Source organism: Vanellus vanellus (assembly GCF_965231255.1).
Source record: "Vanellus vanellus genome assembly, chromosome: 7".
Lineage (NCBI taxonomy): Eukaryota > Metazoa > Chordata > Aves > Charadriiformes > Charadriidae > Vanellus > Vanellus vanellus.
The window spans coordinates 38,076,202-38,098,155 of NC_138912.1; the positions used below are offsets into that span (position 1 = coordinate 38,076,202).

Genomic DNA, 21,954 nt, shown 5'->3' on the forward strand with positions numbered 1-21,954 from the left:
GTCCGTGGTCCTTGTTAAGGGGTGGTGGGGGTCATAGGGCAGGAGGGGTGCTCGGGGTCGGGGGGGGCACAGATAGGGTGTCCAGGCAGGGGAGAATGGGCCCGGGCCAAAGATATGGGGAGGAATGGTCACAGGGATGATGTTGAGGTCTTAAGTCACCTTGTCGGGGTGGCAAATGAGTTCTGGATTGGGGGTCAAGGTCCTGGGGAGGGTGAGGCTGGGTTGGGGTCAGGGCAGTGTTGCCTGATAAGGTCCTGGCTGGGGTGGGGGTCCTGTAAGGGGTTGGGGTAGTGGTAGGGTTCTGCTTGCGGATGGGGGTTGTGTGTGGTCTGTATATTGCTTCATTCAGGGTCTGGGGGGGGTGTCGGTGAGCGGTGTGGAGAGGATTAGGTTGGGGTTGGGGTCCTGGAGAGGGTCAGGACTGATGTACCCACCCCCCCCAGCATCCCATGTAGGGCCAGTGGGTGCAGGTGGGGCATTGGGGGGGTGTTAGGGTGGGGAGGAACGGGCGGGCGCGTTTGACACAGCACGGGGTATTTATTTCACAGCTGCTACACAACGCCAGGGGCCGGGGCGGCCACGCACGCACAGCATGGGGGGGATGCGGGGAGGGGGTGGGGGTGGCAGCTTATCTATGGGGGGGGGATATGTTTTTTTTTTCCTTTTTTTTTTTTTTTCTCCCACTTTTATTAGCGCCGTTTGCCCGGTTGAAGACCACGCAGCAGCACACTAGGCCTACAAGGCTCTACTCCCCCCCCCCCCCCCCAAAAGCTCGAATTTGCACAAGCGTGGTCCCCCCCCAGCCCCACTCGCCCCCCCACTCCGGGCGAGCACCCTGATGCCCCGTCCCGTGCAGGGCCGGAGGGGGAGGGGGTGCACACCCACCCCGTGCCACACTGGCAGCGGTGTGGGGGGGGGGTTTCACGGTGACCCCCGGCTGGGGGGAGGCTGCCACCCGGCCGTGCCACCCGCCGGGCTCTCCTGCTCCTCTACCAGATGTAGCCGCCGTCATCGCCCTCGCCCGCTTCACCCTCCTCTTCCTCGCCTTCCTCGCCCGCTTCCTCCGGCTCCTTCTCCTCCTCGTCCTCCCAGCCCACGCTGCTCCCGAAGTCACCCGAAAAACCCGCTGCCTCCTCTGCGGGGTGGGGGGTGGCGAGGGGCAGAGGTTTGCAGCCGTGTCCTAGGGCTCGGGGTGTGTGTGTCCCTTCCATCCCACCCCCTCCCGGGACTCGGGGGGGCTCCCCCCGGCACTCACCGCAGTCGGGGCTGCCACGGCCACGGGTGCCCGTCAGCTCGGTGCCGTGCTGATCTACGCACCAGCACTCCCCGCCGCCCGGCTCACACTGCGCCCGCCGGTAGTACCCGTCCTCGTCGCAGCTGGGGATGAAGGTGCCTGCGGGGAAGCGATGACACCCCCTCGCCCCCCCCAACCGCCCCCCAAATACATGCAGTGCAAAAGCCCCCCCCTCCCCCGGAGCTCCCCATCCCCTGCGGGACCCTACCAGGGGACAGGGGCCCTGGGACCCCCCAACTCACCTGGCTTTTTTTTGGCTGCTTCTTGGATCTGAATCTTCTCCAGCTCCCTGAGACAGGGTGGCTCTGCAGCACCCCCCACCCCGACACGCTGCTCTTAGGGTGGGCGTGCAGCCCCCCCCTCACCCCCCTGGGCTGGGCATCACGCCCCTTTCCCCCCAGACCCTGAAGCCTGCCACCCCCATGGTGGACATCCCCCAACCCACGGTGTGCTTCCCTGTGACCCCACAGCGTGCATACCCCTTACTTGCTCCCCTAAGTGTGCACACACACACCCCCCAAAATCCCATGGCATGCATCCCCCCACAATGGCATGCATCCCCCAGCCCTATGATATGCAGCCCCCTGACCCCACAGTGTGCATCCCCCATGGTGTACATCCCCCCATACCCCATGGTGTGTATCCCCCCGGCTTCCTGGCTGACCCCACAGCGTGCATCCCCCATGGTGTGCATCCCCCAACCCACAGCATGTGTTCCCCATGACCCCACAGCATGCGCCCCCCCGAATTCCCATGGCATCCCCCCCCCCAATGATGTGCATCCCTCCAACTCCATGGTGTGCATCCCATTGCACGCATCCACCCCATGGTGTACATCCTCCCGTGGTGAGCATCCGCCCCCACCCTACCCCAACCCCCCAGCATGGATTCCACGTGCCCCCCATGGTGTGCATCCCCCCGACCCCACAGTGTGCACCCCCCCCAGCCCTGGCATGACGCACTTTCCCTCCAGAAGCAGAAGCACCACTCGGGAGCGGAGACGCGTCCATCCTTTGAGGTGTCGCAGGAGTTGAAGAAGGCGCGGATGCACACCTCATACTTGTCCAGGTTGATGGCGGCCAGTTCAGCTGCCTCCAGGAACAGATCCCCGCTTGTGTCCAGCCGGGCGAACATCCACCCCACCGCCTCCTTGCAGCTGGCCGCCACACTCCTCTCCAGCGCTGTGGGGCAGGACCATGTCCGTGGCTACCCAGTGTCCCCCCCCTACCCTGGGGGAGAGCACCCTGCATCCCCTCGGTGCGTGGTGGGGACACGTACTGGTGGTGGGGTTGGCGGGGAGACCACTGGAGCCATTCTGCTTGGCGTTCTCCCGCAGGAGCTGGAACCAGTCGCGCAGGCGGTCACCCAGGTCGGCCAGGTCCTGCCCGGTGCATAGTTCTGGGGGTGTCCGGAGGGGTGGCGTCAGGTCGGGCAGTGCTCAGGGACATCCCTCCCAGTGCCCCCCCATCCCGCTCACCTTGCTTGGTGTCACCGGTGGGGCTGTGCGGGGTCGGGCAGGGGCACTGCCCCTCGCACCGCACCGTCAGCTGCTTGCTGGCCAGGCACGCCTGCTGCTCCAGCTTGCACTGCGAGGCGGCAGCGGGACGATGGCGGTGTGGGGGGGTGACACAGCAGTGTCTCCCTCCCCGCAGTGAAGTGCCACTGTCCTTACCGCCGAGCTGTACGTGTGGCCATCAGAGCCGCAGACGGCGGCGAGCGGGGCAGCGTGGCACGGCTTGCAGCCCCCATGGCCCTTGGCGCCCAGAGGCTTGATCCTGCGCAGGGGTAGGGGGGGGACAGATGGTGCTGAGCCTCCAGCTCGGCATCCCCCCTCCCCGCACCACCAGCTCGGTCCCGGCCCCACCGCCCTCCTACCTATGCTCCAGCTTCTTGCGGCTGATGCACATGGCGCGCTGGTAGCCCTGTGCCACGCACACCTTGTGCCGGCTGCACTTCACCTTCTGGCAGGGGTCCTTGGTGGTGTCCAGGGCTGGAGGGAGGGGGCAGAGAGGGGCCGGGGCAGGCGGGGACCCCCCGGGGGACCCCCGGCAGCGCTGGCCGCCAGCCGGCCCAGCACAAAGCACCATTCAAGGCTGCAGCTGGGTGGCCGCCTCGGCACCAGCTGCCGCTTCCCGGCACGCACCAGCTCCGCCGTCGCTCCCAGCCGGAAGGGAAAAGCCCGGGGGGGGGAGTGCGGGCAGAAGGTGTCCCCCCCCTTCTCCATGCTGGCACTGAGCCCCCTACGCCCCATCCCAAACCCATCCCATTTCCGTCCCAGGGGTACCTTCATCCCCAGGCTGGTTGTCCTCCCAGCTCTTGATGTAGTCATCCTGCAAAGGCAGGGAGAGACTGGATGAGCGCGGGTGGTGGGAGAGGTGACACCGGGCCAGGCGTGCCACCACCCTGCTCGGGGACACCGGCCTGGCAAGGCTCCCCCTGCACACACACACGCTCCTGGGACCCCCCCCTCCATGCCGGGAGGGGAGCAAGCAGGGGTGCGGAGCAGCCTCCCCCCAAAATCAGGCTGCCGCCAGGGCAAGGCAGCACCGGCAGCCCCTCAACGCTCACCTCCACCTCCTGGCAGCGCGGCAGCGAGATGGCCCGGCCAACACCAAAAAAGAGAGAGAGAGAGCACCTGCCGTCAGCCCAAAGCTCCCAGCCCCAGCCCACGGTGATGGGCACCCCGGGCCAGTCGGGCACCCCGACCTTCCAAGGTGCCCAGAGCTCCCATCACTTGCCCCAGATGCCACCAGCACCCACCACCAAGATGCTCCCCCACCTCTGGCTCTAGACCTGCAACCCTGGAGAGTATTTATGCAGGATAAAACCTCTCCCCATCGCCCTTTGGCCGGCCGGGAAAGGCAGGGAGCGGGGAGGGATGGGGGTTGGAAATAGGGATCGGGGGGGGGGGAAACCCCTGGGAGCCCTACGAGGCCCTGATGGGATCCTCATGGAGTGATGGTCCTCAAGCTGCCACTCTGCTTTTGCAATACCGAGCCTGGAGGGAGCAGGCTAAGATGGATGTCGCTGCCTGGGGAGGCAGAGCAGCTCCCCCTGAGGCCCCAAAAGCATCCCGGGGGTGTTGGGGTGCAGCGGGGGACTCCAACCCTCCCGGCAGGCAGCAACCACTCGCCCCGCAGGATGCTCTGGGGTGGGTGCTGTGGTGATGGAGGCAGGAGCATCCCTGCTGCCCTGGGGAGGGCGGGCAGGGTTCGGGGTGGCAGCTGGAAGCAGAGGCGCGGGAGGCAGCTCCGGAGGGGACGTCTCTCGCTCCGGCGTGGCGGCGTTTGCACCGCAATCGATATAACCCGCGTTCCCGTGCCGTGATTAGTAACACTGCGGCGCCCGGCAGCTCCCTGCGGCGCAGCTTTCGGCACGGCCGCCGGCCTCCTCCCCGCCGGCGCTGCTGGGCCGAAAAACCCACAAATCCATGGGATTTGCTTATTAATCCGCGCTAACCGCCGGCAGGGCTGTAGCCCCCCCCCACCCCCCGGCCTGGCAGCCCTGGCACAGCCGGGCAGGCCCACTGCATGCTGCTAGCACCCGGGGATGGGGGTCTCTCAGCCCCAACCCCCCCCCCCAGGGATGCCCAGCGTGGTGGGGCCCCATCCGCACATGCTCCCCCTTGAGCATCCGCAGCCCACCGAGGTCACAGGTGCCCCGTGCTGGTGTTGGCCGACCGGGTATGTTGCTGGTGGTGAGGGAGGTCTCCAGGGAGGCATTTACCCCCGTCCCTCGCACCCTTGCCCATGCGCTGTCCCCCTAACTGGTTTATTTAGGGGAGGGGGCAGTGCCCCCCACTCTGCCCACAGCAGGGCACATCTCTCGGCGGCGCATCCTTGCTGCCAAGGTGAACCCGAGTGCGCATCTGAACAAAGACGGAGGGACTGGCTCAGGGTTGGGGGGGCGGGGGGGGCAGCTCAGCGTGCCGCAGGTCCCCCAGAATGCCCCCCCCAGGATGGGGACGCAGCACCGTGCCCCCAGCCTGGGGGACACAAGCTGGGGGTAACGTGGAGGGACAGAGGTGTAAAATGAGCCCAGGAAGAACCCCAGACTGCCCCATAAAATTAAGGTTTGGAACCGAATGCCATTGAGGCCGTTATTAAGGGCTGGGTAAAAGCAAGGGGTTAGAGGATGCTGAGCCAAATGTGCCGGGTCACCTGTCATCGCTCCGGCGGTGTCTGCATCCTCACCCTCCCTACCTCCTGTGACCCCCCCTCCTCCCCCGGTCCCCAGGGACCACCACCTCACCCAACCAGGGCCCCCGGCCCCCCGCTGCGGCATCCCGCAGGGCTCCGGGGAGCAGGAGACGGGGAAGGCATCGGTGTCCCAACCTGTCACCGAGGGGGGCCGAGGCCATGGCGCAGCCCTCCCCGCAACGGGCAGGCAGGGCCCTGCCTCTGCCCGGGCCCTGGTGCGGTGCACGGGGAGAGGGGACAGCACCCCCCAGGTCGCTGGCGAGGTTGGCTTTGGCGTCAAGCGCTGGCCACGGTGGTGGCCTTGGCATCAGCCACGCCGGCTGTGGCGATGAGCAGGGTGGTGTCGGGCACGGTGGCATCGGGCGCGGTGGCCTTGACACGAGCATCCCTCGGGGGGGGACCGGCAGCCGCCCACCGCCGCGGCGGGATGCGGGGCAGCGCCGAGCATCCCCCGCCGCCTGCGACGGAGCCGGGGGCCGGGGCCGGTGCCGGGGGAAGGGTGATGCTGCGGCAGCCGCAGCGGCGGGGCGGGGAGGGTGGGGAGGGGGCTCCCGGTGCCCGGTGGCCCGTTCCGTGTGTTCCCCCCCCCATCCCCGTCGTCGTCCCCCCCCGCCCCGCCGCCGGCGCGGACTCACGTCTCGGAAGCGGTTCCAGTGCTTGATCCTCCCGCCGTACTGGGAGATGGAGGAGAGCCATTGCTCGTCTTCCATAAAATTCCCGGGGCTCTCCCCCGCCGCGGAGGGGCCGGGGCCGGTGGCGGGGCCGGCGGCGGCGGCGGCGGGGGGCAGGAACAGGGCCAGCAGTGCCAGCAAGGCGCGGAGCCCGCCGCAGCCCCGCATGCTGCCGCAGCGCCCGGGGAGGATGGGGAGGGAGGGGATGGGGGGAAAGCGCGGAGCGGTGCGGTGCGGTGCGGTGCGGAGCGGTGCGCACGGGGAGGCGCCGGCGGCGAGTGCGGCCGCGGGGCGGCACCGGGCGGCACCGGCGGGAGGGGCGGGGCGGAGCCTCCGCCGCGCCCGCCGCACCTGCGCGCCGGCAGCGGGGCGGGGGAGCCGCCGGCGGGGCACGGCCGCAGCCCCCGGGCCTCCCCTGTCCCCATCCCGCATCCCTGGTCCGTACCCAGTCGCCATCCTGCATCCCTGGTCCCTATCACATCCCCATCCCACATCCCTGGTCCCCACTGCATTCCCATCCCGCATCCCCGCCGTGTTTCCATCCTGTTTCCCCCGTCCTGCATTCCCAGTCCCTTCTATGTCCCCATCCCATGGCCCCTGTCCCTGCTCTGTCCCCATCCTGCATCCCTGGTCCATACCCAGTCCCCATCCCTCATCCCCTGACCTTACCCAGTCCCCATCCTGCCTCCCTGGTCCATCCTACATCCACATCCCTGGTCCATACCCAGTCCCCATCCTGCATCCCTGGTCCATACCACATCCCCATCCCACATCCCTTATCCCACATCCCCTGTCCCTGCCACACCCCCACTCCTGCACTCCTCATCCCGCATCCCCGGTCCCTACCATGTCCCCACCCCTGCCACATCTCCATCTTGCATCCCCCCATCCCTGCCACACCCCCATCCCACTTCCCCAGTCCTGCATTCCCAGTCCCCACTATGCCCCTGTCCCTGTCCTGTCCCCACCCTGCATTCCTGGTCCCTGCCCTGTCCCCATCCCACATCCCCTGTCCCCATCCTGTCCCTTGATCCTGCATCCCCAGCCCTTACTGTGCCCCATCCTACAATCCCCGTCCCTGCGGTGCCCCCACCCCTGCAGCCCTCACCTTCCATCCCCACCGAATCCCTATTCTGTATCCCTATCCCCCATCTTCCAATCCCTGCCCCCACCCCTTACCCTCCACCAGACCCACACACGTGCCCAATGTTACGCAAAGGGATCAAGTCAGGCACAAATTTAAGTACGCGCACAACGGTTTGCTGGATCGCAGCCTAATCGACGACTCCGCCGAGGAGAGGAACAAACCAGAACTCTTAATTCCGTGCGGGGATGGAGGTGTGAAACACATTTAGCTGTGTCAGACTAGAGGAGCAGGATAAGCCGCTTACCACCGAAATTCAACCAACTTCCAAATGGTCACAGAAACAATTGCCATTAAAACGCGTCTACATGAGTGGGAAGGGGAGGAGTGTCCTCAGATTGGCCCTTCTTTGTAGAAAGATGATTTTGTGGGGGAAGGTCAAAGCTACTCCGCATTAGGGAGGTGGGAAGACTGCAAGACCACCACAAAAAAGAAGAAATCAGGATCGCCAGGATTAGGTGGCAACAGAGGTGTGATGGAAATGCCACTGATGCCCTATTAAGGAAAACTCGAGTGCAAACAGCACCCCGTGTCCCGTAGCGCTCAGCTTTTTGGTGAGAGTTGTTAAAAACGCAGTGGCTTTCCGAGGTGCATCTCCCCGTCCTGCGGCAGGCAGCACGGCCGGCGGCTGCGCGAGCAGCTCCCAGGTCTGTTCTTCGGGCAGCTGATGCGATTTGCCAAGTACCTCTTCAGCCTGGCGGAAAAGATGACAGCAACCGGTGTTAAGTGCTCTCGGCACCTTCCCTGCAACAGCGCTGCAAGCAAGAGCGCACCGGTGCTCTGCTCTGCTCTTGCTCGCCGAGCAAACGGTTTTGAAGGCGGCCTTTCCTCCTCCGCTTGGAGAGCACAAAGGCTGCAAGGAAAAGCAGAGACAAAAAGCCCAGCGGTTGTAATTGGGTACAAGCGCGGACTCCGGGGTAAAGGGCAACCGGCGAAACTACAGATGATTTGATTTCCTGGCAGAGATAGGCAATTTGGTGCTGGAAATACAACCGGCAACGCATTTGGGGAAAAAAAGGAAAGCCACCCCGAATCCTGACCGCCTTCCACCGCTGTTGGCGTGTGCAGTCAGAGCACGGCCACACAGCCAGCTCACTTTCTGAGGGAGGAAACGGGATGAGAACCTCTTAAAAACGCTCACCGGTACACACGGGAGCTGCTGGAGCAGCCCTGTCCCTAGCAAACACGCTCGCTGCCTCCAGGACAACATGATTCCACAGTCGTGGCAGCAACCAGGAACGGGCAGCAGAAACTGCCACCACCACCACCAGTTTGTTGCAAAACAACTCAACACCAGCACCTTCCAATTTTCAAAGCGCTCATCCTCAGGCAACTTGAAAGCCTGTGTCGCTATTCTTACCGAACGGGGAGATTTACAAGAAAAAAACAGTCGTCTTCAGATCTCTGAAGGATTCACAATGGTATCAAAGAGTTTTGCTCTTCTTTTAACGGAGAAACCACCTGCAAGGCATCTGTTTTTTGACACGCTCCGAAACCGGTCACTGGAAAGAGCTCTTACCATAAATGCTTTCTTATTAACATAGTTGCGTGCTGGAAGTTTAATTACAGAAACTATCAATGCAACAGGAGGTAAACGCTTCGCTTTTGAAGGGAATTAATTTATTTGGAGATCTACATCACACAGGCACGCCGCTGGAGATCCAAGCAATGCCTGACCTCGATATTGTTAAATCAAGCTCTGGGGAGCTCTCTTGGATTTTCAATACTTATTTTAAGAACAAACTTCCTTCTTCTGAAATAAAGCCAGGCTTAAACATCGCCAATGCCCCAAAAGCCACCTGCACCAGTTTTTCTAGTTGTTTTCTTGGAAAACAAAGAGGGAACAGACATCAAACAAGGCAATTTTGCGACATTTTGGTTACCGATAGGGAAAGGAGGCAGAAGGACTCCAGTTCCCCCCAAAGGGAGGGCAGTGTAGGAAAAGCTGCGGGAAATACCACGGTTCCCGCCTGCAGTGTGCTTTCAAGGAGTCGTGAGGCAGACTCGCCTGGAGTTCCCGGGTTCCCATCCAAAATTCATGTCCTATAAAAGCTGCAGCGGCTGCGTTGCCGCTTCAGGAGAAGGTCAGCTGCCCAGAGGTCGCGTAGTAGCCAGAGGCGTCCGAGGAGAACCTCTGGGAAAGACGCACGGAGTCCAACTGCACCTCTCCAAAGTAGAAGTTCTCGAAGAGCTGAAAGAGAGGGGGAAAACCATTTGAGGGGCACCTAGAGGAATGCAGCCTGCAGCCGGTCCACCAATCTCTTGCTGCAAAAAGCTTCTGCTCATACACTTGTTTTGCCTTTAATGCAACTACTCTTTAAATTGTTCTTCCCCCTAGAGACTCCACTTAGCCTTTAAAGCAAACAGGGTTCGAAATGAACACCTCTTTTTATCTCCAGCAGCAGGTGCTCACACCTTCCCTACCTCTCGTTCTGACTGCGTCTCATGGCCAATCCGGGCCAGAGGACGTACAACTTCCAGTTACGGCTCAGTCCTAATTCAAACTAGCAGGCTAAAGGCGCAAGGCTCTTCATCCCGGCACTGACCCCGCTTTGTTCAACAAATCCTTCTTTGTTCGGCAAAGGCTTGAGTGCAAATTAATGAAAGCAAGCCAACTCGGGGACCCCGAGGGTGTGTCTCTGCTGATTAATCCAATCTATGAAGCAGACCCAGAAAATGACATCAGAATTTCTTATGGGGAAGTTCAGCAATATTGCTGGAAAGGTATGTGTCCAAGCGTAAAGTGCTCCTCCCGTTCCATTAAGATGCAGGAAATTGCTCTACCTGGAAACATCAGTCGTGCTTTAGAAAAAGCTCTTCGGTGAAGAAGCTGATTTCAAAACTCTGATTAACAGGAGCTCTGTGCGTCCCTGAGGGCCTGAGCAGTGACATCTCCCCACTGTGGAGACCTCCGAAACGTCCATTCTATCTGTCTCTATTAAATTTTCTATCTGTCCCCACAGGCGTTGGCTTAAGAGAGTCGCAGGCTCAAGACAGTCGCACACCCTTCCCAGCCACTACATAAGTCAGGAACACTAACGACCAGCGAAAGCTGACGCATTAATTACAACCCGTCTGTCCTGGAGCCAATGGTGCATCAATTCCTCCATACAGTGAATGATCGAATCCCCAAATACCTCGTTAGCATCTGAAAGGCTGCACTTCACCTCCTCCAAAAAGGCATTTGGCACTGCCTAGCACTGATTTGGGCACGACTGCTCTTTTGTTGCTTCTTCTAAGGGTATTCTACTTTGCAAATACCCCCGTTTTGCAAGGGGACCAGCTAGGTTTCTTTTAGGACAATTCCTCGTTTCGCTGTCACTCCTCCGCAAAGGAAAGGTGCAGAGCAAGCAGGGCTTCGGCCAGGGAGCACCACAGACCAGATCCCGGGCATGGTGATGAATCCAGCCCCTGGCTCCAGCCTGCCAGCTCACCCAGACAACTCTCCGTGCGGGATTTGGCTGAGGCCAGCAATTTCCCACCGACACACAACACTCAGAACAGCATCTCTGAAGAGAAGGGCTATTTATGTGTGCCGAGCCAGCTCTCAGCCATTGCTAAGCCCCTGCTTTGGTTTGAAACGGCTGCAGCTGCAGACAGATGTGCTGCAGAGAGCAACCCACCCACCAGGGACCACCTCCTCCTCTCCGGACCTGCCTGCGTGGCAGCACGGGCAGTCAACCCTCAAGCTGTTTCTGCAAAAATCATCTTGGTTAGCACAAACGCCGTGAAGAACTGGGTTTCTCTGCACCAGACCATTTAGTCACAGCATCCCTGCCTGGGAGAGGCAGTGGGCAGCCTCCGGCTGACCCGCACCTCCCTGAAGCTCATCCCGCCTTTTGGGGGACACTTGTCCCTTAAGAGCCTGGCACAAGGACTTATTTTGCACAGGGCCCAAACTAATTCGCTGCTAATTGCACAGACTCATATTAAGCCGCAACTTGCTGCCAGTTCTTCTGAGCGTGTACTCGTCAGGAGCCAAATGCCCTGCCACCGGGGTCACGCAGGTCCCCGTCCCAGCAAGAGGCCCTCCGTAAGAGCTTGGCTTCAAGGGACACCGTGTGTGGCAGCTCCACACGCCGCTGCCCTCAAGCGGGGCAACCCTGTTGAACAGAAGTTGTGCTAAGGGAGGGTCTCAAGAGGAAAAGAGAGAAGAGAAATGACTACAGCCATACAAACTCCATTTTATACAATTAAAGATTAATTAAGTTCCCAAAGCCTGCGCAGTTCATGTTAGAGGACTTAGGATAAAATGTCTCATTAATAAGAGATGTTAGTAAAAAGGGGTTGGTCTCCTTTCTCTTTTTGTTTTGGCTGATCCGAGAAGGAAGGATGATTTCCAGCTCTCCAGGGCGTGCTGCAGTGCTTGCCGCCAGCGTGCCCGCTCACCCCAAACCTTAACACTCATCTGTGTCGAAACGCCTGTTCATATCAACACTCCTTTCCTTCACCAAGTACTCTCCAGCCAGGAAAAATGGAAATAATTTCTCTCCATTCCTAACGGAGGGAGCAATAGGTGCGCTGGTGAGCAAGGAGATACTAGGATTTGAAAAGGATTTTTTTTTTTTTTTTAAAAAGAGAAGGGGAATGAGATGTATTTCTGTATAATGAAGTCTTTGCAAACATGAAGAATACAAACGAAACGCTGGGATGTGCCAGTCCCATCAGCAGCCCTGGAAGTCAAACCTTTACACAAAACAGCCAAAGGAAGAACCTTTCAAATACTTGTTTATATTATCTCTGCACACTACAACCTGTTTTTCTTACAAAATACATGTACTTCAAAGCAAAAAGTGGCAAAATTAGTTAAATGAGCCAAACCCTCCCTCAGCCCCTCTTGCCTCACACAGCCTCAGGCACATTGGACCAGAAAGACAATCCGCAAGTCCCAGAAGACGCTGCCCAGGTCAAGGGCCCTCCATTTGTACACTGCTAAAAGTGAAGCGCAAAGCCCTTGTACCAAAGCACTTTGTAATCCCTTGGCTTTTTTAAGACGTACCACCTCTCATGTGTCCGAGTGTTTCCCGGGGAGAACGCTGCTAGAACTATTGATTTTTGGTAATGTAGCTGTACTTTCTGAAAGTAAACATGCTACAAGATTTAGAGGACAACCACAGACATTTTTTTCTGTTCTCGTTTCAAGCTGGCTTCTCAACGATGCTTCTTTGCTCCCTGAGGCTTCCCCCAACGGCAGCCACCGGACACCAGGTGTGGGGATCACAGCTGAGCCACTGGACGGCCAAGATCTGCTTCAGGCAGTGGGGAGGGAAACCCCTCAAACATCATCCCCCGAGACCCCCAAAACACCAGGAGCTGGCTTCCCATCACGAAAGCATCCTGCGCTTGGGTCCCTGGGGGCTCGGGAAGAGATTTCAGAAGGCCGAACCTCTGCTTTCAGCTTTCACTTCTATTTATCTTGGGGAAAAGCCAAGCAGAACCGAGAAAGATATTTATATCTCCCCCCTCTCCCCAGCCACCACAGAAACGCTCAGGTTTCGGAGGAGGCCTGTAACACAGCTTATGAAATCACGGAATCACGGAATTTTCAGAGTTGGAAGGGACCTCTAGAGATCATTTAGCCCAACTCCCCTGCCAAAGCAGGATTGCCCAGAGCACATTACTCAGGACTGCATCCAGGCGGGTCTTGAAAACCTCCAGAGAAGGGGACTCCACAACCTCCCTGGGCAGCCTGTGCCAGTGCTCTGTCACCCTCACCGTAAAAAAGTTTTTCCGTGTATTTGAACGGAACTTCCTGTGTTCTAACTTGTGCCCATTACCCCTCGTCCTGTCACTGGGAACCATTGAAAAGAGCCTGGCTCCATCCTCCTTCAACCCACCCTTTAGATACTTGTACGCCATAATAAGGTCTCCCCTCAGCCTTCTCTTCTCCAGGCTAAAGAGTCCCAGCTCTCTCAGCCTTTCCTCATAAGGGAGATGCTCCAATCCCTTAATCATCTTAGTTGCTCTTCGCTGGACTCGCTCCAGCAGTTCCCTGTCCCTCTTGAACTGGGGAGCCCAGAGCTGGACACAGTATTCCAGTTGTGGCCTCACCAGTGCAGAGTAGAGGGGGAGAATGACCTCCCTCGACCTACTGGCCACACTCTTCCCTATGCAGCCCAGGATTCCATTGGCCTTTTTGGCAACAAGGGCACATTGCTGGGCCATGGATAATTTACTGTCCACCACGACCCCCAGATCCTTCTCCTCCTATATGCCTCCTATAAATGCCTCCTATAAAATCATTTTAGCATTTTTTTATTCTGGGCCAGGAAAGAAGATACCTGGAGGTTGTTACACTTCACGCACAAACACTGATAACCCTAAGACTTGCTCAGTCACACTCCTGTCCCTTCCCATGGGTACCAAGGGCCCACCTGTCCCCAAAAAGGCCGCAGGGAGCACGAGGAGGCATGGATCGGGAACAGCTAGGAGGGAGGTGGGCGGGGAGAAAAAACACAATCACCCGCACGGTTACCGAAAGCCGTGTCATTTGATCAGAGTGGGACGTGAGGCTCAGCAAAAGCACAGTAATTCTATAAATCCAAACATGCTGAAGGATTTACGTCCTCGCTGCCTAAAGAATAAATAAGAGGTTGGGGGTTGGGATTCTTTTTTCTTTTTTTTTAAGTGAACCCAATGGAGGCAAAGGTCAGTTTATGAAGTTGATGCCGTGCACGTCGTGCAAGCTACTAACTCCTATCAAGGGAATAGCACTTAGCAGACTAAGTGCCCTCTGTCTCCCTGCTGCCTTCCCAAATTAAATTAGAACCGAATAAGGAAAGCGCGCTGTTAACTTTTAACCCCAGACCCAGCACCTCTAAGCAAACACGCCGGAGCTGTGCCCTGCCTTTCAAACCACAGCCCAAGGCTCAGGAACTGCTCAGTGAGGATGCTTAGAAGGACGTGGCGTCTCCCACAGGGAGGAAGGGGGTGCCTAAAGAGTGGCACAGCATCCTCCCGGGAGCAGCATCCCAGGACCTGCAAGGGACGGCTGGGACTGCAGCTGCACTGTCTTCCCCCAAAGCCATGAGCCCCCGAGGGAGAGAGCGTATCAGTCCGTGGATAACCCATATTTCACATGTCAGCCCGCAAACTACCATAGGCCCATGTGGGCAAGCGCTTCCCTGTCTCCCTCTCCCTTCTGGGATGCTGGGTCCAAGGACACAATCATGCAGGTGGAGATGAAAGGCAGGCAGCCCTGCGGTAACTCCCAGAAAGCAAGCTTTGCTCCATTTCTCCCCAGAAGTTGCTTATTCTGAGCCAGGAAAAGCTAGCAGCATGCCTGGCCTTCCCAACACCCCCGTTTCTCTCATTTAAGACAATTCCGTTCAGGTGTTGGAAACCCTTCTTCCTCCGAGGTCTGTTCCCCTCTATTACCCACAAATTACACAGCAAGGTTCCCTTGGGGCGTGACAATAATTTTCCGAAGGAAGACAGAAGCTGAGGACTTGTTTTGGGAGAGAAAACATCAAACATCACACATCACACATCAAACCGCTCACTCCTTGCAAACGTGAGCCAAAAACGCTAGTACAAACTTCAGCCCCCAAACCACAACAACTTCCTTATCAAAGGCGGAGCAACAGATCAAAACCAGGATGCCTCTTTTCCGCATTTTTTCCCCCTTTTGCCTAAGCCTGTAAAGTAGGTTTTATCGAAGCACCGTAGAAACAAACGCAGAGGAGGACAATCCCTCGATGAAGCAGTTAAAACGTGTGCCTAAATTATGTTGTGTTCCCGAGCGCGGGTATTTGTCAAGCAGCCATCCTCGGGGGCTCGCTTCCCGCAGACAACCCTCCCAGGATGAGACAGCACCTTTGTGTTCAAACCTGGAAACAACAGTAATAAATCACGGCGCTAATCCACGTAAGGACAGCAGCGATGCGTTTCAGCTCCGGTTATGAAGAGCAGAGATGCCAACACAAACTGGTGCTTTTAAATCACCTGTCACGGGCTCAACAAGCATGAGAAATATTAATGCATTCGCCTGGAGAGGCATTGGGCAGCAGGAGGACAAAATAAGTCCAGACAAGGGAAGGGAATAAGAGGTATTTAAAACTTCCTTCACGTAAGCTCTGGCTTGCACTCACGCCGCCTGGCCTGTGTTTTGCTGCTACCATCAGCATTATTGATCAGTTTTTAAAGCCTTACGTCGTCTATGGTAGTCAGCCAAAAAGGACCCATCCTGAATTAATAAAAAGTCCAAGCAGCTCTGCCGAGAGCCTCGGTGCTCAGAAATGCCGCGGGAACGACGATTCACTGCAATGCCTTGCAATTAAAAACTACCACCGAAGAGCAGCATTATCACAGCATAAAATGCATACACACACACACACACACACACATACCCACCCAGACTGCGGGGAGCTTTGTTGTGAACTCCAGCCACAGAAAGCAGTGCTTTAGGGTAGGGGTATTATAGACTAACAGTAGAAAACTGTCCTCGGTGAATCAGCGCTGCGGGCGAGCAGAGGCATGTAATGTCATTAGCCTGTGACCAATCAGCCTAAGAAACCCTCAGCAGGGAGCTGAGAGGGGGGTCCCATTTTCCGTATCTTGAACGAGCACAGAAATTAGCAACTTCTGAGACGCGGGAAGGAAGAGGTTCGCAGCTCCGGGAACCTACGGCTGGGGATGAGCTCACTGTCGTTCCTGCTGCGCAGTCCATGCTGAGGACAGGATGCCAGCACTCCCTTCTCCTCTGTTTCGCCTGGGTTGAAGGTGTTTATCTACCAAAAGATCCCTTCCTTCCAGGAGGGCACGCGAACAGGCTGAGCGCCACTCATCTCTGCCTCCATGGGAGAACATGTGCAGGAGGATCGCTTTTGACAGGCAACCCATCGCTGTGGCCATGCAAGATCGCACCAGGAATCGGGGTCCAGCAGCAGACAGCAGCGTGGAGAGAGCTCAAACCAGGAGATTACACTCAAGCTTCAGAGAAGCCGCAGGCTTTACAGCTTCATCTGCTCTGCACGCAGTGACAACAGTCAGTAGCTCACCCGGCGGCAGCCGCTACCCCCAGCCTGTCCTGATCAGGAGCAGCAGTGAATGAAGGAACGAACTCGGAAAGCCGGTAGGGATGGGAGGTTGCTTTCCGTGGGAAATCAGCATTCTACGGTGTTGTTATACCCTTCGGGGAAGGGAAGAAGCAAACAAAAAATCCCAGGCACCCTCTGACAAGCATGGAGAAAAATTAAGCGGCGTTTCTGAAGAGATGCCTCCACACAGAGCAATGAAATCTTATTTTCAGACTGTCTGCACCCTCCCCTGGATATTCCTGGTGGTACTCGCAGCAGAGCACAACCCCAATGCCCCAAACCCTTCTTGCACCATCTTACACTACAAGGGAGGGGAGGGACCCAGACAGGATCAGACTATGGGCTGCGGCTTGCCCAAATAAATATCAGATTATTTTTCCATTTCATAAGGGATGATACACTTGAATTAACGCTTGTATAACACATCCACAGCTTGGGATGGAAAACACTGCAGGAGAACAGAGAAGAATCGCTCTTCCAAATCATCTGGCTAAAGCACAACTGTGGTACCCATGCCAGCTACAGCAGGCAAGGCGCCGACTCTTCAGCAAACTGCTGTGTTACAGAGCTGATACCAGCATTACGCAAAAAGGATTGATAGAGGAAGAGTTACTGATGGCAAAACACATGGATGGATTAAAACTTTTTTAAAAAAAAAGAGATTTAGAAATGTGAAAGTAACACGCAGAAACACCGATGGGCTCTAAGGAGAGTCCACTGAACTCCAGCAAACTACTGATGGGAGCTCTTCTGATTCATCTCCTTTAGTGCACGAACCACAGCCTCCAATCCTGCTTTTGGGATCCCATCTACCTGCTTTACGTGCCTCCCTCCCACGCAGACCTGTCAGGGCCTCTCAGGTCGGAGCAGCACCTCTGTCGCTCCTCGGCAGGCTGACTTGCGAACAATTTCAGCAATGGAAAGCTGTTGGTAAAAGACGGACCCCCCGAGGGCCAGCCTGCCCGTGCCCCATTTCAGCTTAGCGGATTTATGCTCCCTGTTGACCACCCAAGTCTACAGAAGGCTGTTACCTCCACAGCACGAAACGGCAGAAGCTGCCTCAGTTCCCAGGCTGCAGTACGTGCTGGCAGAGCACCTTCTTCCTCACCCTGAGAAACGCACCAAACCCCTTTCCATTTGCGACCTAAACTCCCTCAAATGACCACAGACAAACCCAAAACCAGATTCCCTGGTGGCTCCCAGAAGATGAGACACAACCAGGCAACATGTCAAGATCTGGGGAGTTTGTTCAATTAATAGATTTTTTTTCTTTCTTTCTTCTATTTTCAACTTTCAAAATATGTTTTCTGAAACAGTTTGGTGCCAAAAAAGAAATATCTGATTCCTGTATTATTCACTCTGGACACCGCTCCGCCAATGATTATCTGTCAGAGGTTTAATTGTGTTTGGAAGCTTGCCAGCAATAAGGGTAGGAAAAGCAGGTAGACAGGCACTCATCCAGAGAGCCGGCTCTTCCTGGCGTCCCCCACCACCTCTCAAAAGTAGCAACTGCTTCTTTTCCATGGCTTTTTAAAGGACCGCTGGCCGGGCATCCAAACACCTTCCAATGCTGCACAGGGGTTACAGGACTAAGAGGTTGTGCAGAGTCACGAGGCAAGGGTGGAAGAGAGGGCTAGGAAGGGCAGAGAGGGAAGGCAGTCATCATCTGGGCCAGCACCACGAGCACACTGCCTGCGCCAAGGCCTCCAAGCATCAGCCACAAAGCCCGGTGGGCGTATGCGGATCCTCTGTTTCGCTCTGCGAGTGTGCAGCTGGCGCTGGAGTGTCTCTCCATCACCAGTACCGCATCGAGTCCTTCCACCCAGATAACGCAAGGAACAGCCCTTCCCCTCTGGTTTTCTTTCAACCTCTGGCAGGTTTTAAAAGGTGGCAGCAGAGGCCCTTTCACCTCATTTCCCTTAGGAAGAACAAAGCATGCAGACTTCAGGAGGGACAAAATCTGGCCATAAAAGTCCCCACAGCCTATCTTTTGGGAGCGCAGCTGATCTGTATCATGAGCAAAGCACCAACTCCTTTATTGTTCACTTTCAGCTTGTTATTTCATTTATATCCACGAGCTTTGCCACGAACCACCAAGACCTGAAATTACAGATAAACGAGCGCCTTGGGTTAGCACAAGCCCCATGTGGGATGCAAGTCAGGGGCTTCTCCTCTATGACATAGGAAAAACCCTTCCGATTAAATCACCGGTACCATCCACCAGAAAGCAGTAACAATCTCCATCTGGAAAGTACTGCCAACGTAAGAGCAAGAAGCATGGATGGAGTTCAGGGAGAAAGATCCTAGGCGTATACGATGGGAGGTTTCTTTTTCATATTTTTATTTTACTGAGCTGAAGTAAATGCCATGTAAATGCCAAGAAGCTTTTGGTACGTTCACAAATGCCATCTCATGGGTGTTTCGCACATATTTCACGTAGTAATCATAAAGCGACAAGCTGAAGAAAGGACCAAAAGAGGTCATTAGCTCCACCAACCTCTCCTTCCCCAAGGCAGGAGGAGCTCATTGCTGGCAGATCCTGGACTAACATCTCTGCTCCCTCCAAACAACCAGGACTCACATTTCTCCTGCTCATTTAGGGCAGTGGTTCATTCTCCTTCTCACTACAAAGACCTTTCTACCACCTATTTTGAACCTCTTGCTGCAATTTAAGTCCATTATTTCTTGCCCTACCATCAGAGCACAGAGGATAGACTATCCACTCCAGGCAAAAGGTTTCACATGCTTAAAGAGTTTTTCCTTTGCATTGTCCTCCTCCTTACCTTTATTAGCCTCAAAACAACTCTAAGTCTTTCAATCTCAGCTTGCAGACATTTTCAGGCGCTCTGATTATCTTATTGTTGCCTTCTAGGTTCTTTGCACCCATCCACGGTGCTCAAAACCAAACAAGTGTTTCAGCTGGGAGCCGAGCGCTAAGCGTAGTCAGAAGTTTGACTTTACAGACATTTACGTCTTCCTTTTATTTCCACAGACTTGTGCTCTGGAGCAGCGCCCCATAACCCAAACCCCGGTCCGTGGGGTTGGTACTGAGGCAGTTCTCTGTCCTGCACCGATCCCACCACTCCCTCCCGGACCTGCCCTTGTTCGCAGCAGCCCATTTGTTTCTGCCCCATTTCTCAAGACTGTTTGGAGCTCTGTTCCCTCCTACTAATGTGTGCAATTTTCCTGCCTCTCCCCGGCTGGGTTTCATCTGCAGACCTAAGAGAAGCGTGCTTCATACCGCCTGTAACACCCTTCTGACCTCCACGGGCAGGAAGGGTACGAGGTTTCCAGCTGAGCGCTGCGACCATGGAAGCAGCCGATCCTTCTCCTCCGACTGCTGCCATGCGAAACCTCAGCTCTTCATAAAACTGGAGCAAAGCCACCTCAGCTGCCAGAGGGTGATGCAGCAGTGGGGAGGGTGACATTCAGCAATAGTCTAAATTAATCTGTCAGGCCTGATTTCTTGCAAATAAAATTATTTGGGGCCAGGTGCAGGCCTTTGTTCAGCTGAGAGTGTCTCCCTCCAGGGTCCTCCCCCTTCACAAGCCAAATCTAGTGGTGCTCCTGCCACCGCCACGCTGCAAAACCTTCGCTTTAGCTCAGGGTTTTGGGTCCGTTCCCCCCCGCCACAAATCCATGAAAATTCATGCACTTGAGGAAATCAAACCCTAGTTGCTATGGTGAAAGGCATTCTGCAAACTAAGAAACAAATACAAGTGGGACGTTTGGAGGTTACCGGATTTTTGCACATCTTTCAGACAAGAATAAAAAAACCCACCTCCAGCACATTAAAGGCTCTGCCAACTTCCCAGACCCTGCTATGCCTCAAACGTGAAGGATTTACAGTACAACTTGTTTAAGGAAATTAATAATCAAGGACTGCATTTCTCCAAGGAAGCCTCATCCCCGTGGCTCACAGCACTGCCTATTACAGCAAATGCAGCAACAGTTTTTAAGAGCTGGGCCTTGGCTTTGCTGCAGAGATGCCAGGAGGTTTGAGACACATCCGGGAACACTAGGACAAGGAGCACCCATCAATGTGACCTACTCGCTACGCTCACCAAATCCCCAAGAGGAGGAGTCCAGCTACGGAGCCGGTAAATTAATTCAGACAGACCCAAGAAATTATCCAGCAGAAGGGTCACGGCACCTTTGGGATGAACTGCCTACTTTTGCTAATCAATGTGTTCTTTCTTTTTCTTTTTCCTTTTTTTTTTTTTTTTCACTTAATGTGCTGGGTTCCCCATCTTCTATTAAGGCGCCGCTGTAATTCAACCCCTGCCAGCTCCAACCAAGAAAAATTGTCCTTTTAAGATCAAAGAGGTGATGCTGTCTCAGCTGGCTGGTGGCAGAAGCAGAACAGCGATCTCGGGGAAACGAGGAGGCGAGATGCCTGCTGGGTGGGAGGCAGAAGCACCCACAGCATCATCTCCAAAGGCAGAAGCACCCACAACACCTCCAAAACGGCTGAGCTGCTGGGCTGGAGGGGACTGCGGCGGTGCAGACAGCCCTGCCTGCAACAGGCAAGAGGATTCAAAAACTTCTCAGCAAATCCTCCCTCTTCCAGCACTCACAGTTCCTGCTAAAATTAGTCAGAGAGGTGCTGAGCACCTCTGCAAAAAAAAGAAGAGGCTTCTCCCCTTTACGGTAAGGTCACCAAATGGATGTGTGTCACACGCGGGCAAGTTCACACAAACCTTCTGCACTTCCTGCACTGTGTTCTCCTCAGTGCGGCGTCTCAGCCTTCTCTCAATACCTCCAACGCCGCCTCGTCTCTCTGCTCCGAGGCCCAAACACTCCAACAAAGACATTTTTCCTCTATTGTCTAGTCTGATTTTTCAAATGCCACTTCAGATTCCTGTTTCACCGAATGCAAATAATGTGAATATGCCTTTTTTTTTTCCCTGAAGAATATAATTCGTAGGAAAGCGTTTTCACGGCAACCCCAATTTAATCTCCTTTTTTTTTCCCCCAAGATCATACAAACGTTCATCTCCAGTCTCATCTGCTCAACTGTCACATCCTCCCATCCCACTGTTGCTCTAATTGCACACTGCTGAGCCCCCTCGATCGTTTCAGTATCCCTCGATAATGGCAGGATCAGAACTGAAGGCAAAAATCCTCTCCGCTATAAAGCAGCATTACAGCCTTTCATTTCTGCTTTTGATTCTTCTGTAAAACCGAGGCGAGGAAAGCACTGGCTTATTTCTGATACAGTGATGTTGCACCACAATCTCTTATTCAGTCTGTTCTCACCCCAGTGGATTTTTGTTTGGTATTTTTAACTCTAAACTTTCCAAGCAGTCACCTCCCATTAGACAGTTGTTCCAGACCTACTTTGGACATATACCTTTATCACCTCGCTGAGGATTACAAGATGTTCTTACCCTTTCCGAACGCTGTGCAGTCTTGATCTCACCTAACGCGGGTTCTTTGGCCCTTTGATTTCACCTCAGCTTAATAATACATCAGGAAAAGACTCTGTCTCCTTAAATTCACTAACAAAAGTTGCACAGAAAAGGCCTGGGTACTGATGGCTGCAGAACGCGAGGAGCACTCCACATCTGCAAGCGGAATTGGTAATGGTGGCTCTACACAGGGGCAG

At 55.8% G+C, this 21,954-nt stretch overlaps 2 protein-coding genes across 3 annotated transcripts in view; both read right to left on the reverse strand.

The window, feature by feature from the left end:
- Positions 1–509: 509 nt before the first annotated feature.
- SPOCK2 (SPARC (osteonectin), cwcv and kazal like domains proteoglycan 2) lies at positions 510–6,335 on the reverse strand. The gene is made up of 10 exons (XM_082486638.1): positions 6,129–6,335; positions 3,579–3,624; positions 3,170–3,284; positions 2,967–3,069; positions 2,772–2,880; positions 2,573–2,692; positions 2,257–2,475; positions 1,537–1,599; positions 1,256–1,393; positions 510–1,135 (listed from the first exon to the last, which is right to left on the reverse strand). The coding sequence occupies exons 1-10, from the start codon at positions 6,330–6,332 to the stop codon at positions 990–992; spliced, it is 1,263 nt and encodes a 420-aa protein (XP_082342764.1). The 5' UTR covers positions 6,333–6,335; the 3' UTR covers positions 510–989.
- A 2,589-nt stretch (positions 6,336–8,924) lies between these two features.
- The window catches only part of ASCC1 (activating signal cointegrator 1 complex subunit 1), a 38,437-nt gene continuing 25,407 nt past the window's right edge, over positions 8,925–21,954 (reverse strand). For both annotated transcript variants that reach the window (XM_082486768.1, XM_082486767.1), the window contains exon 10: positions 8,925–9,499. In XM_082486768.1, the coding sequence (XP_082342894.1) occupies positions 9,383–9,499 (117 nt within the window). In that variant the 3' untranslated portion in view covers positions 8,925–9,382. The remainder of the gene's footprint in view (positions 9,500–21,954) is intronic.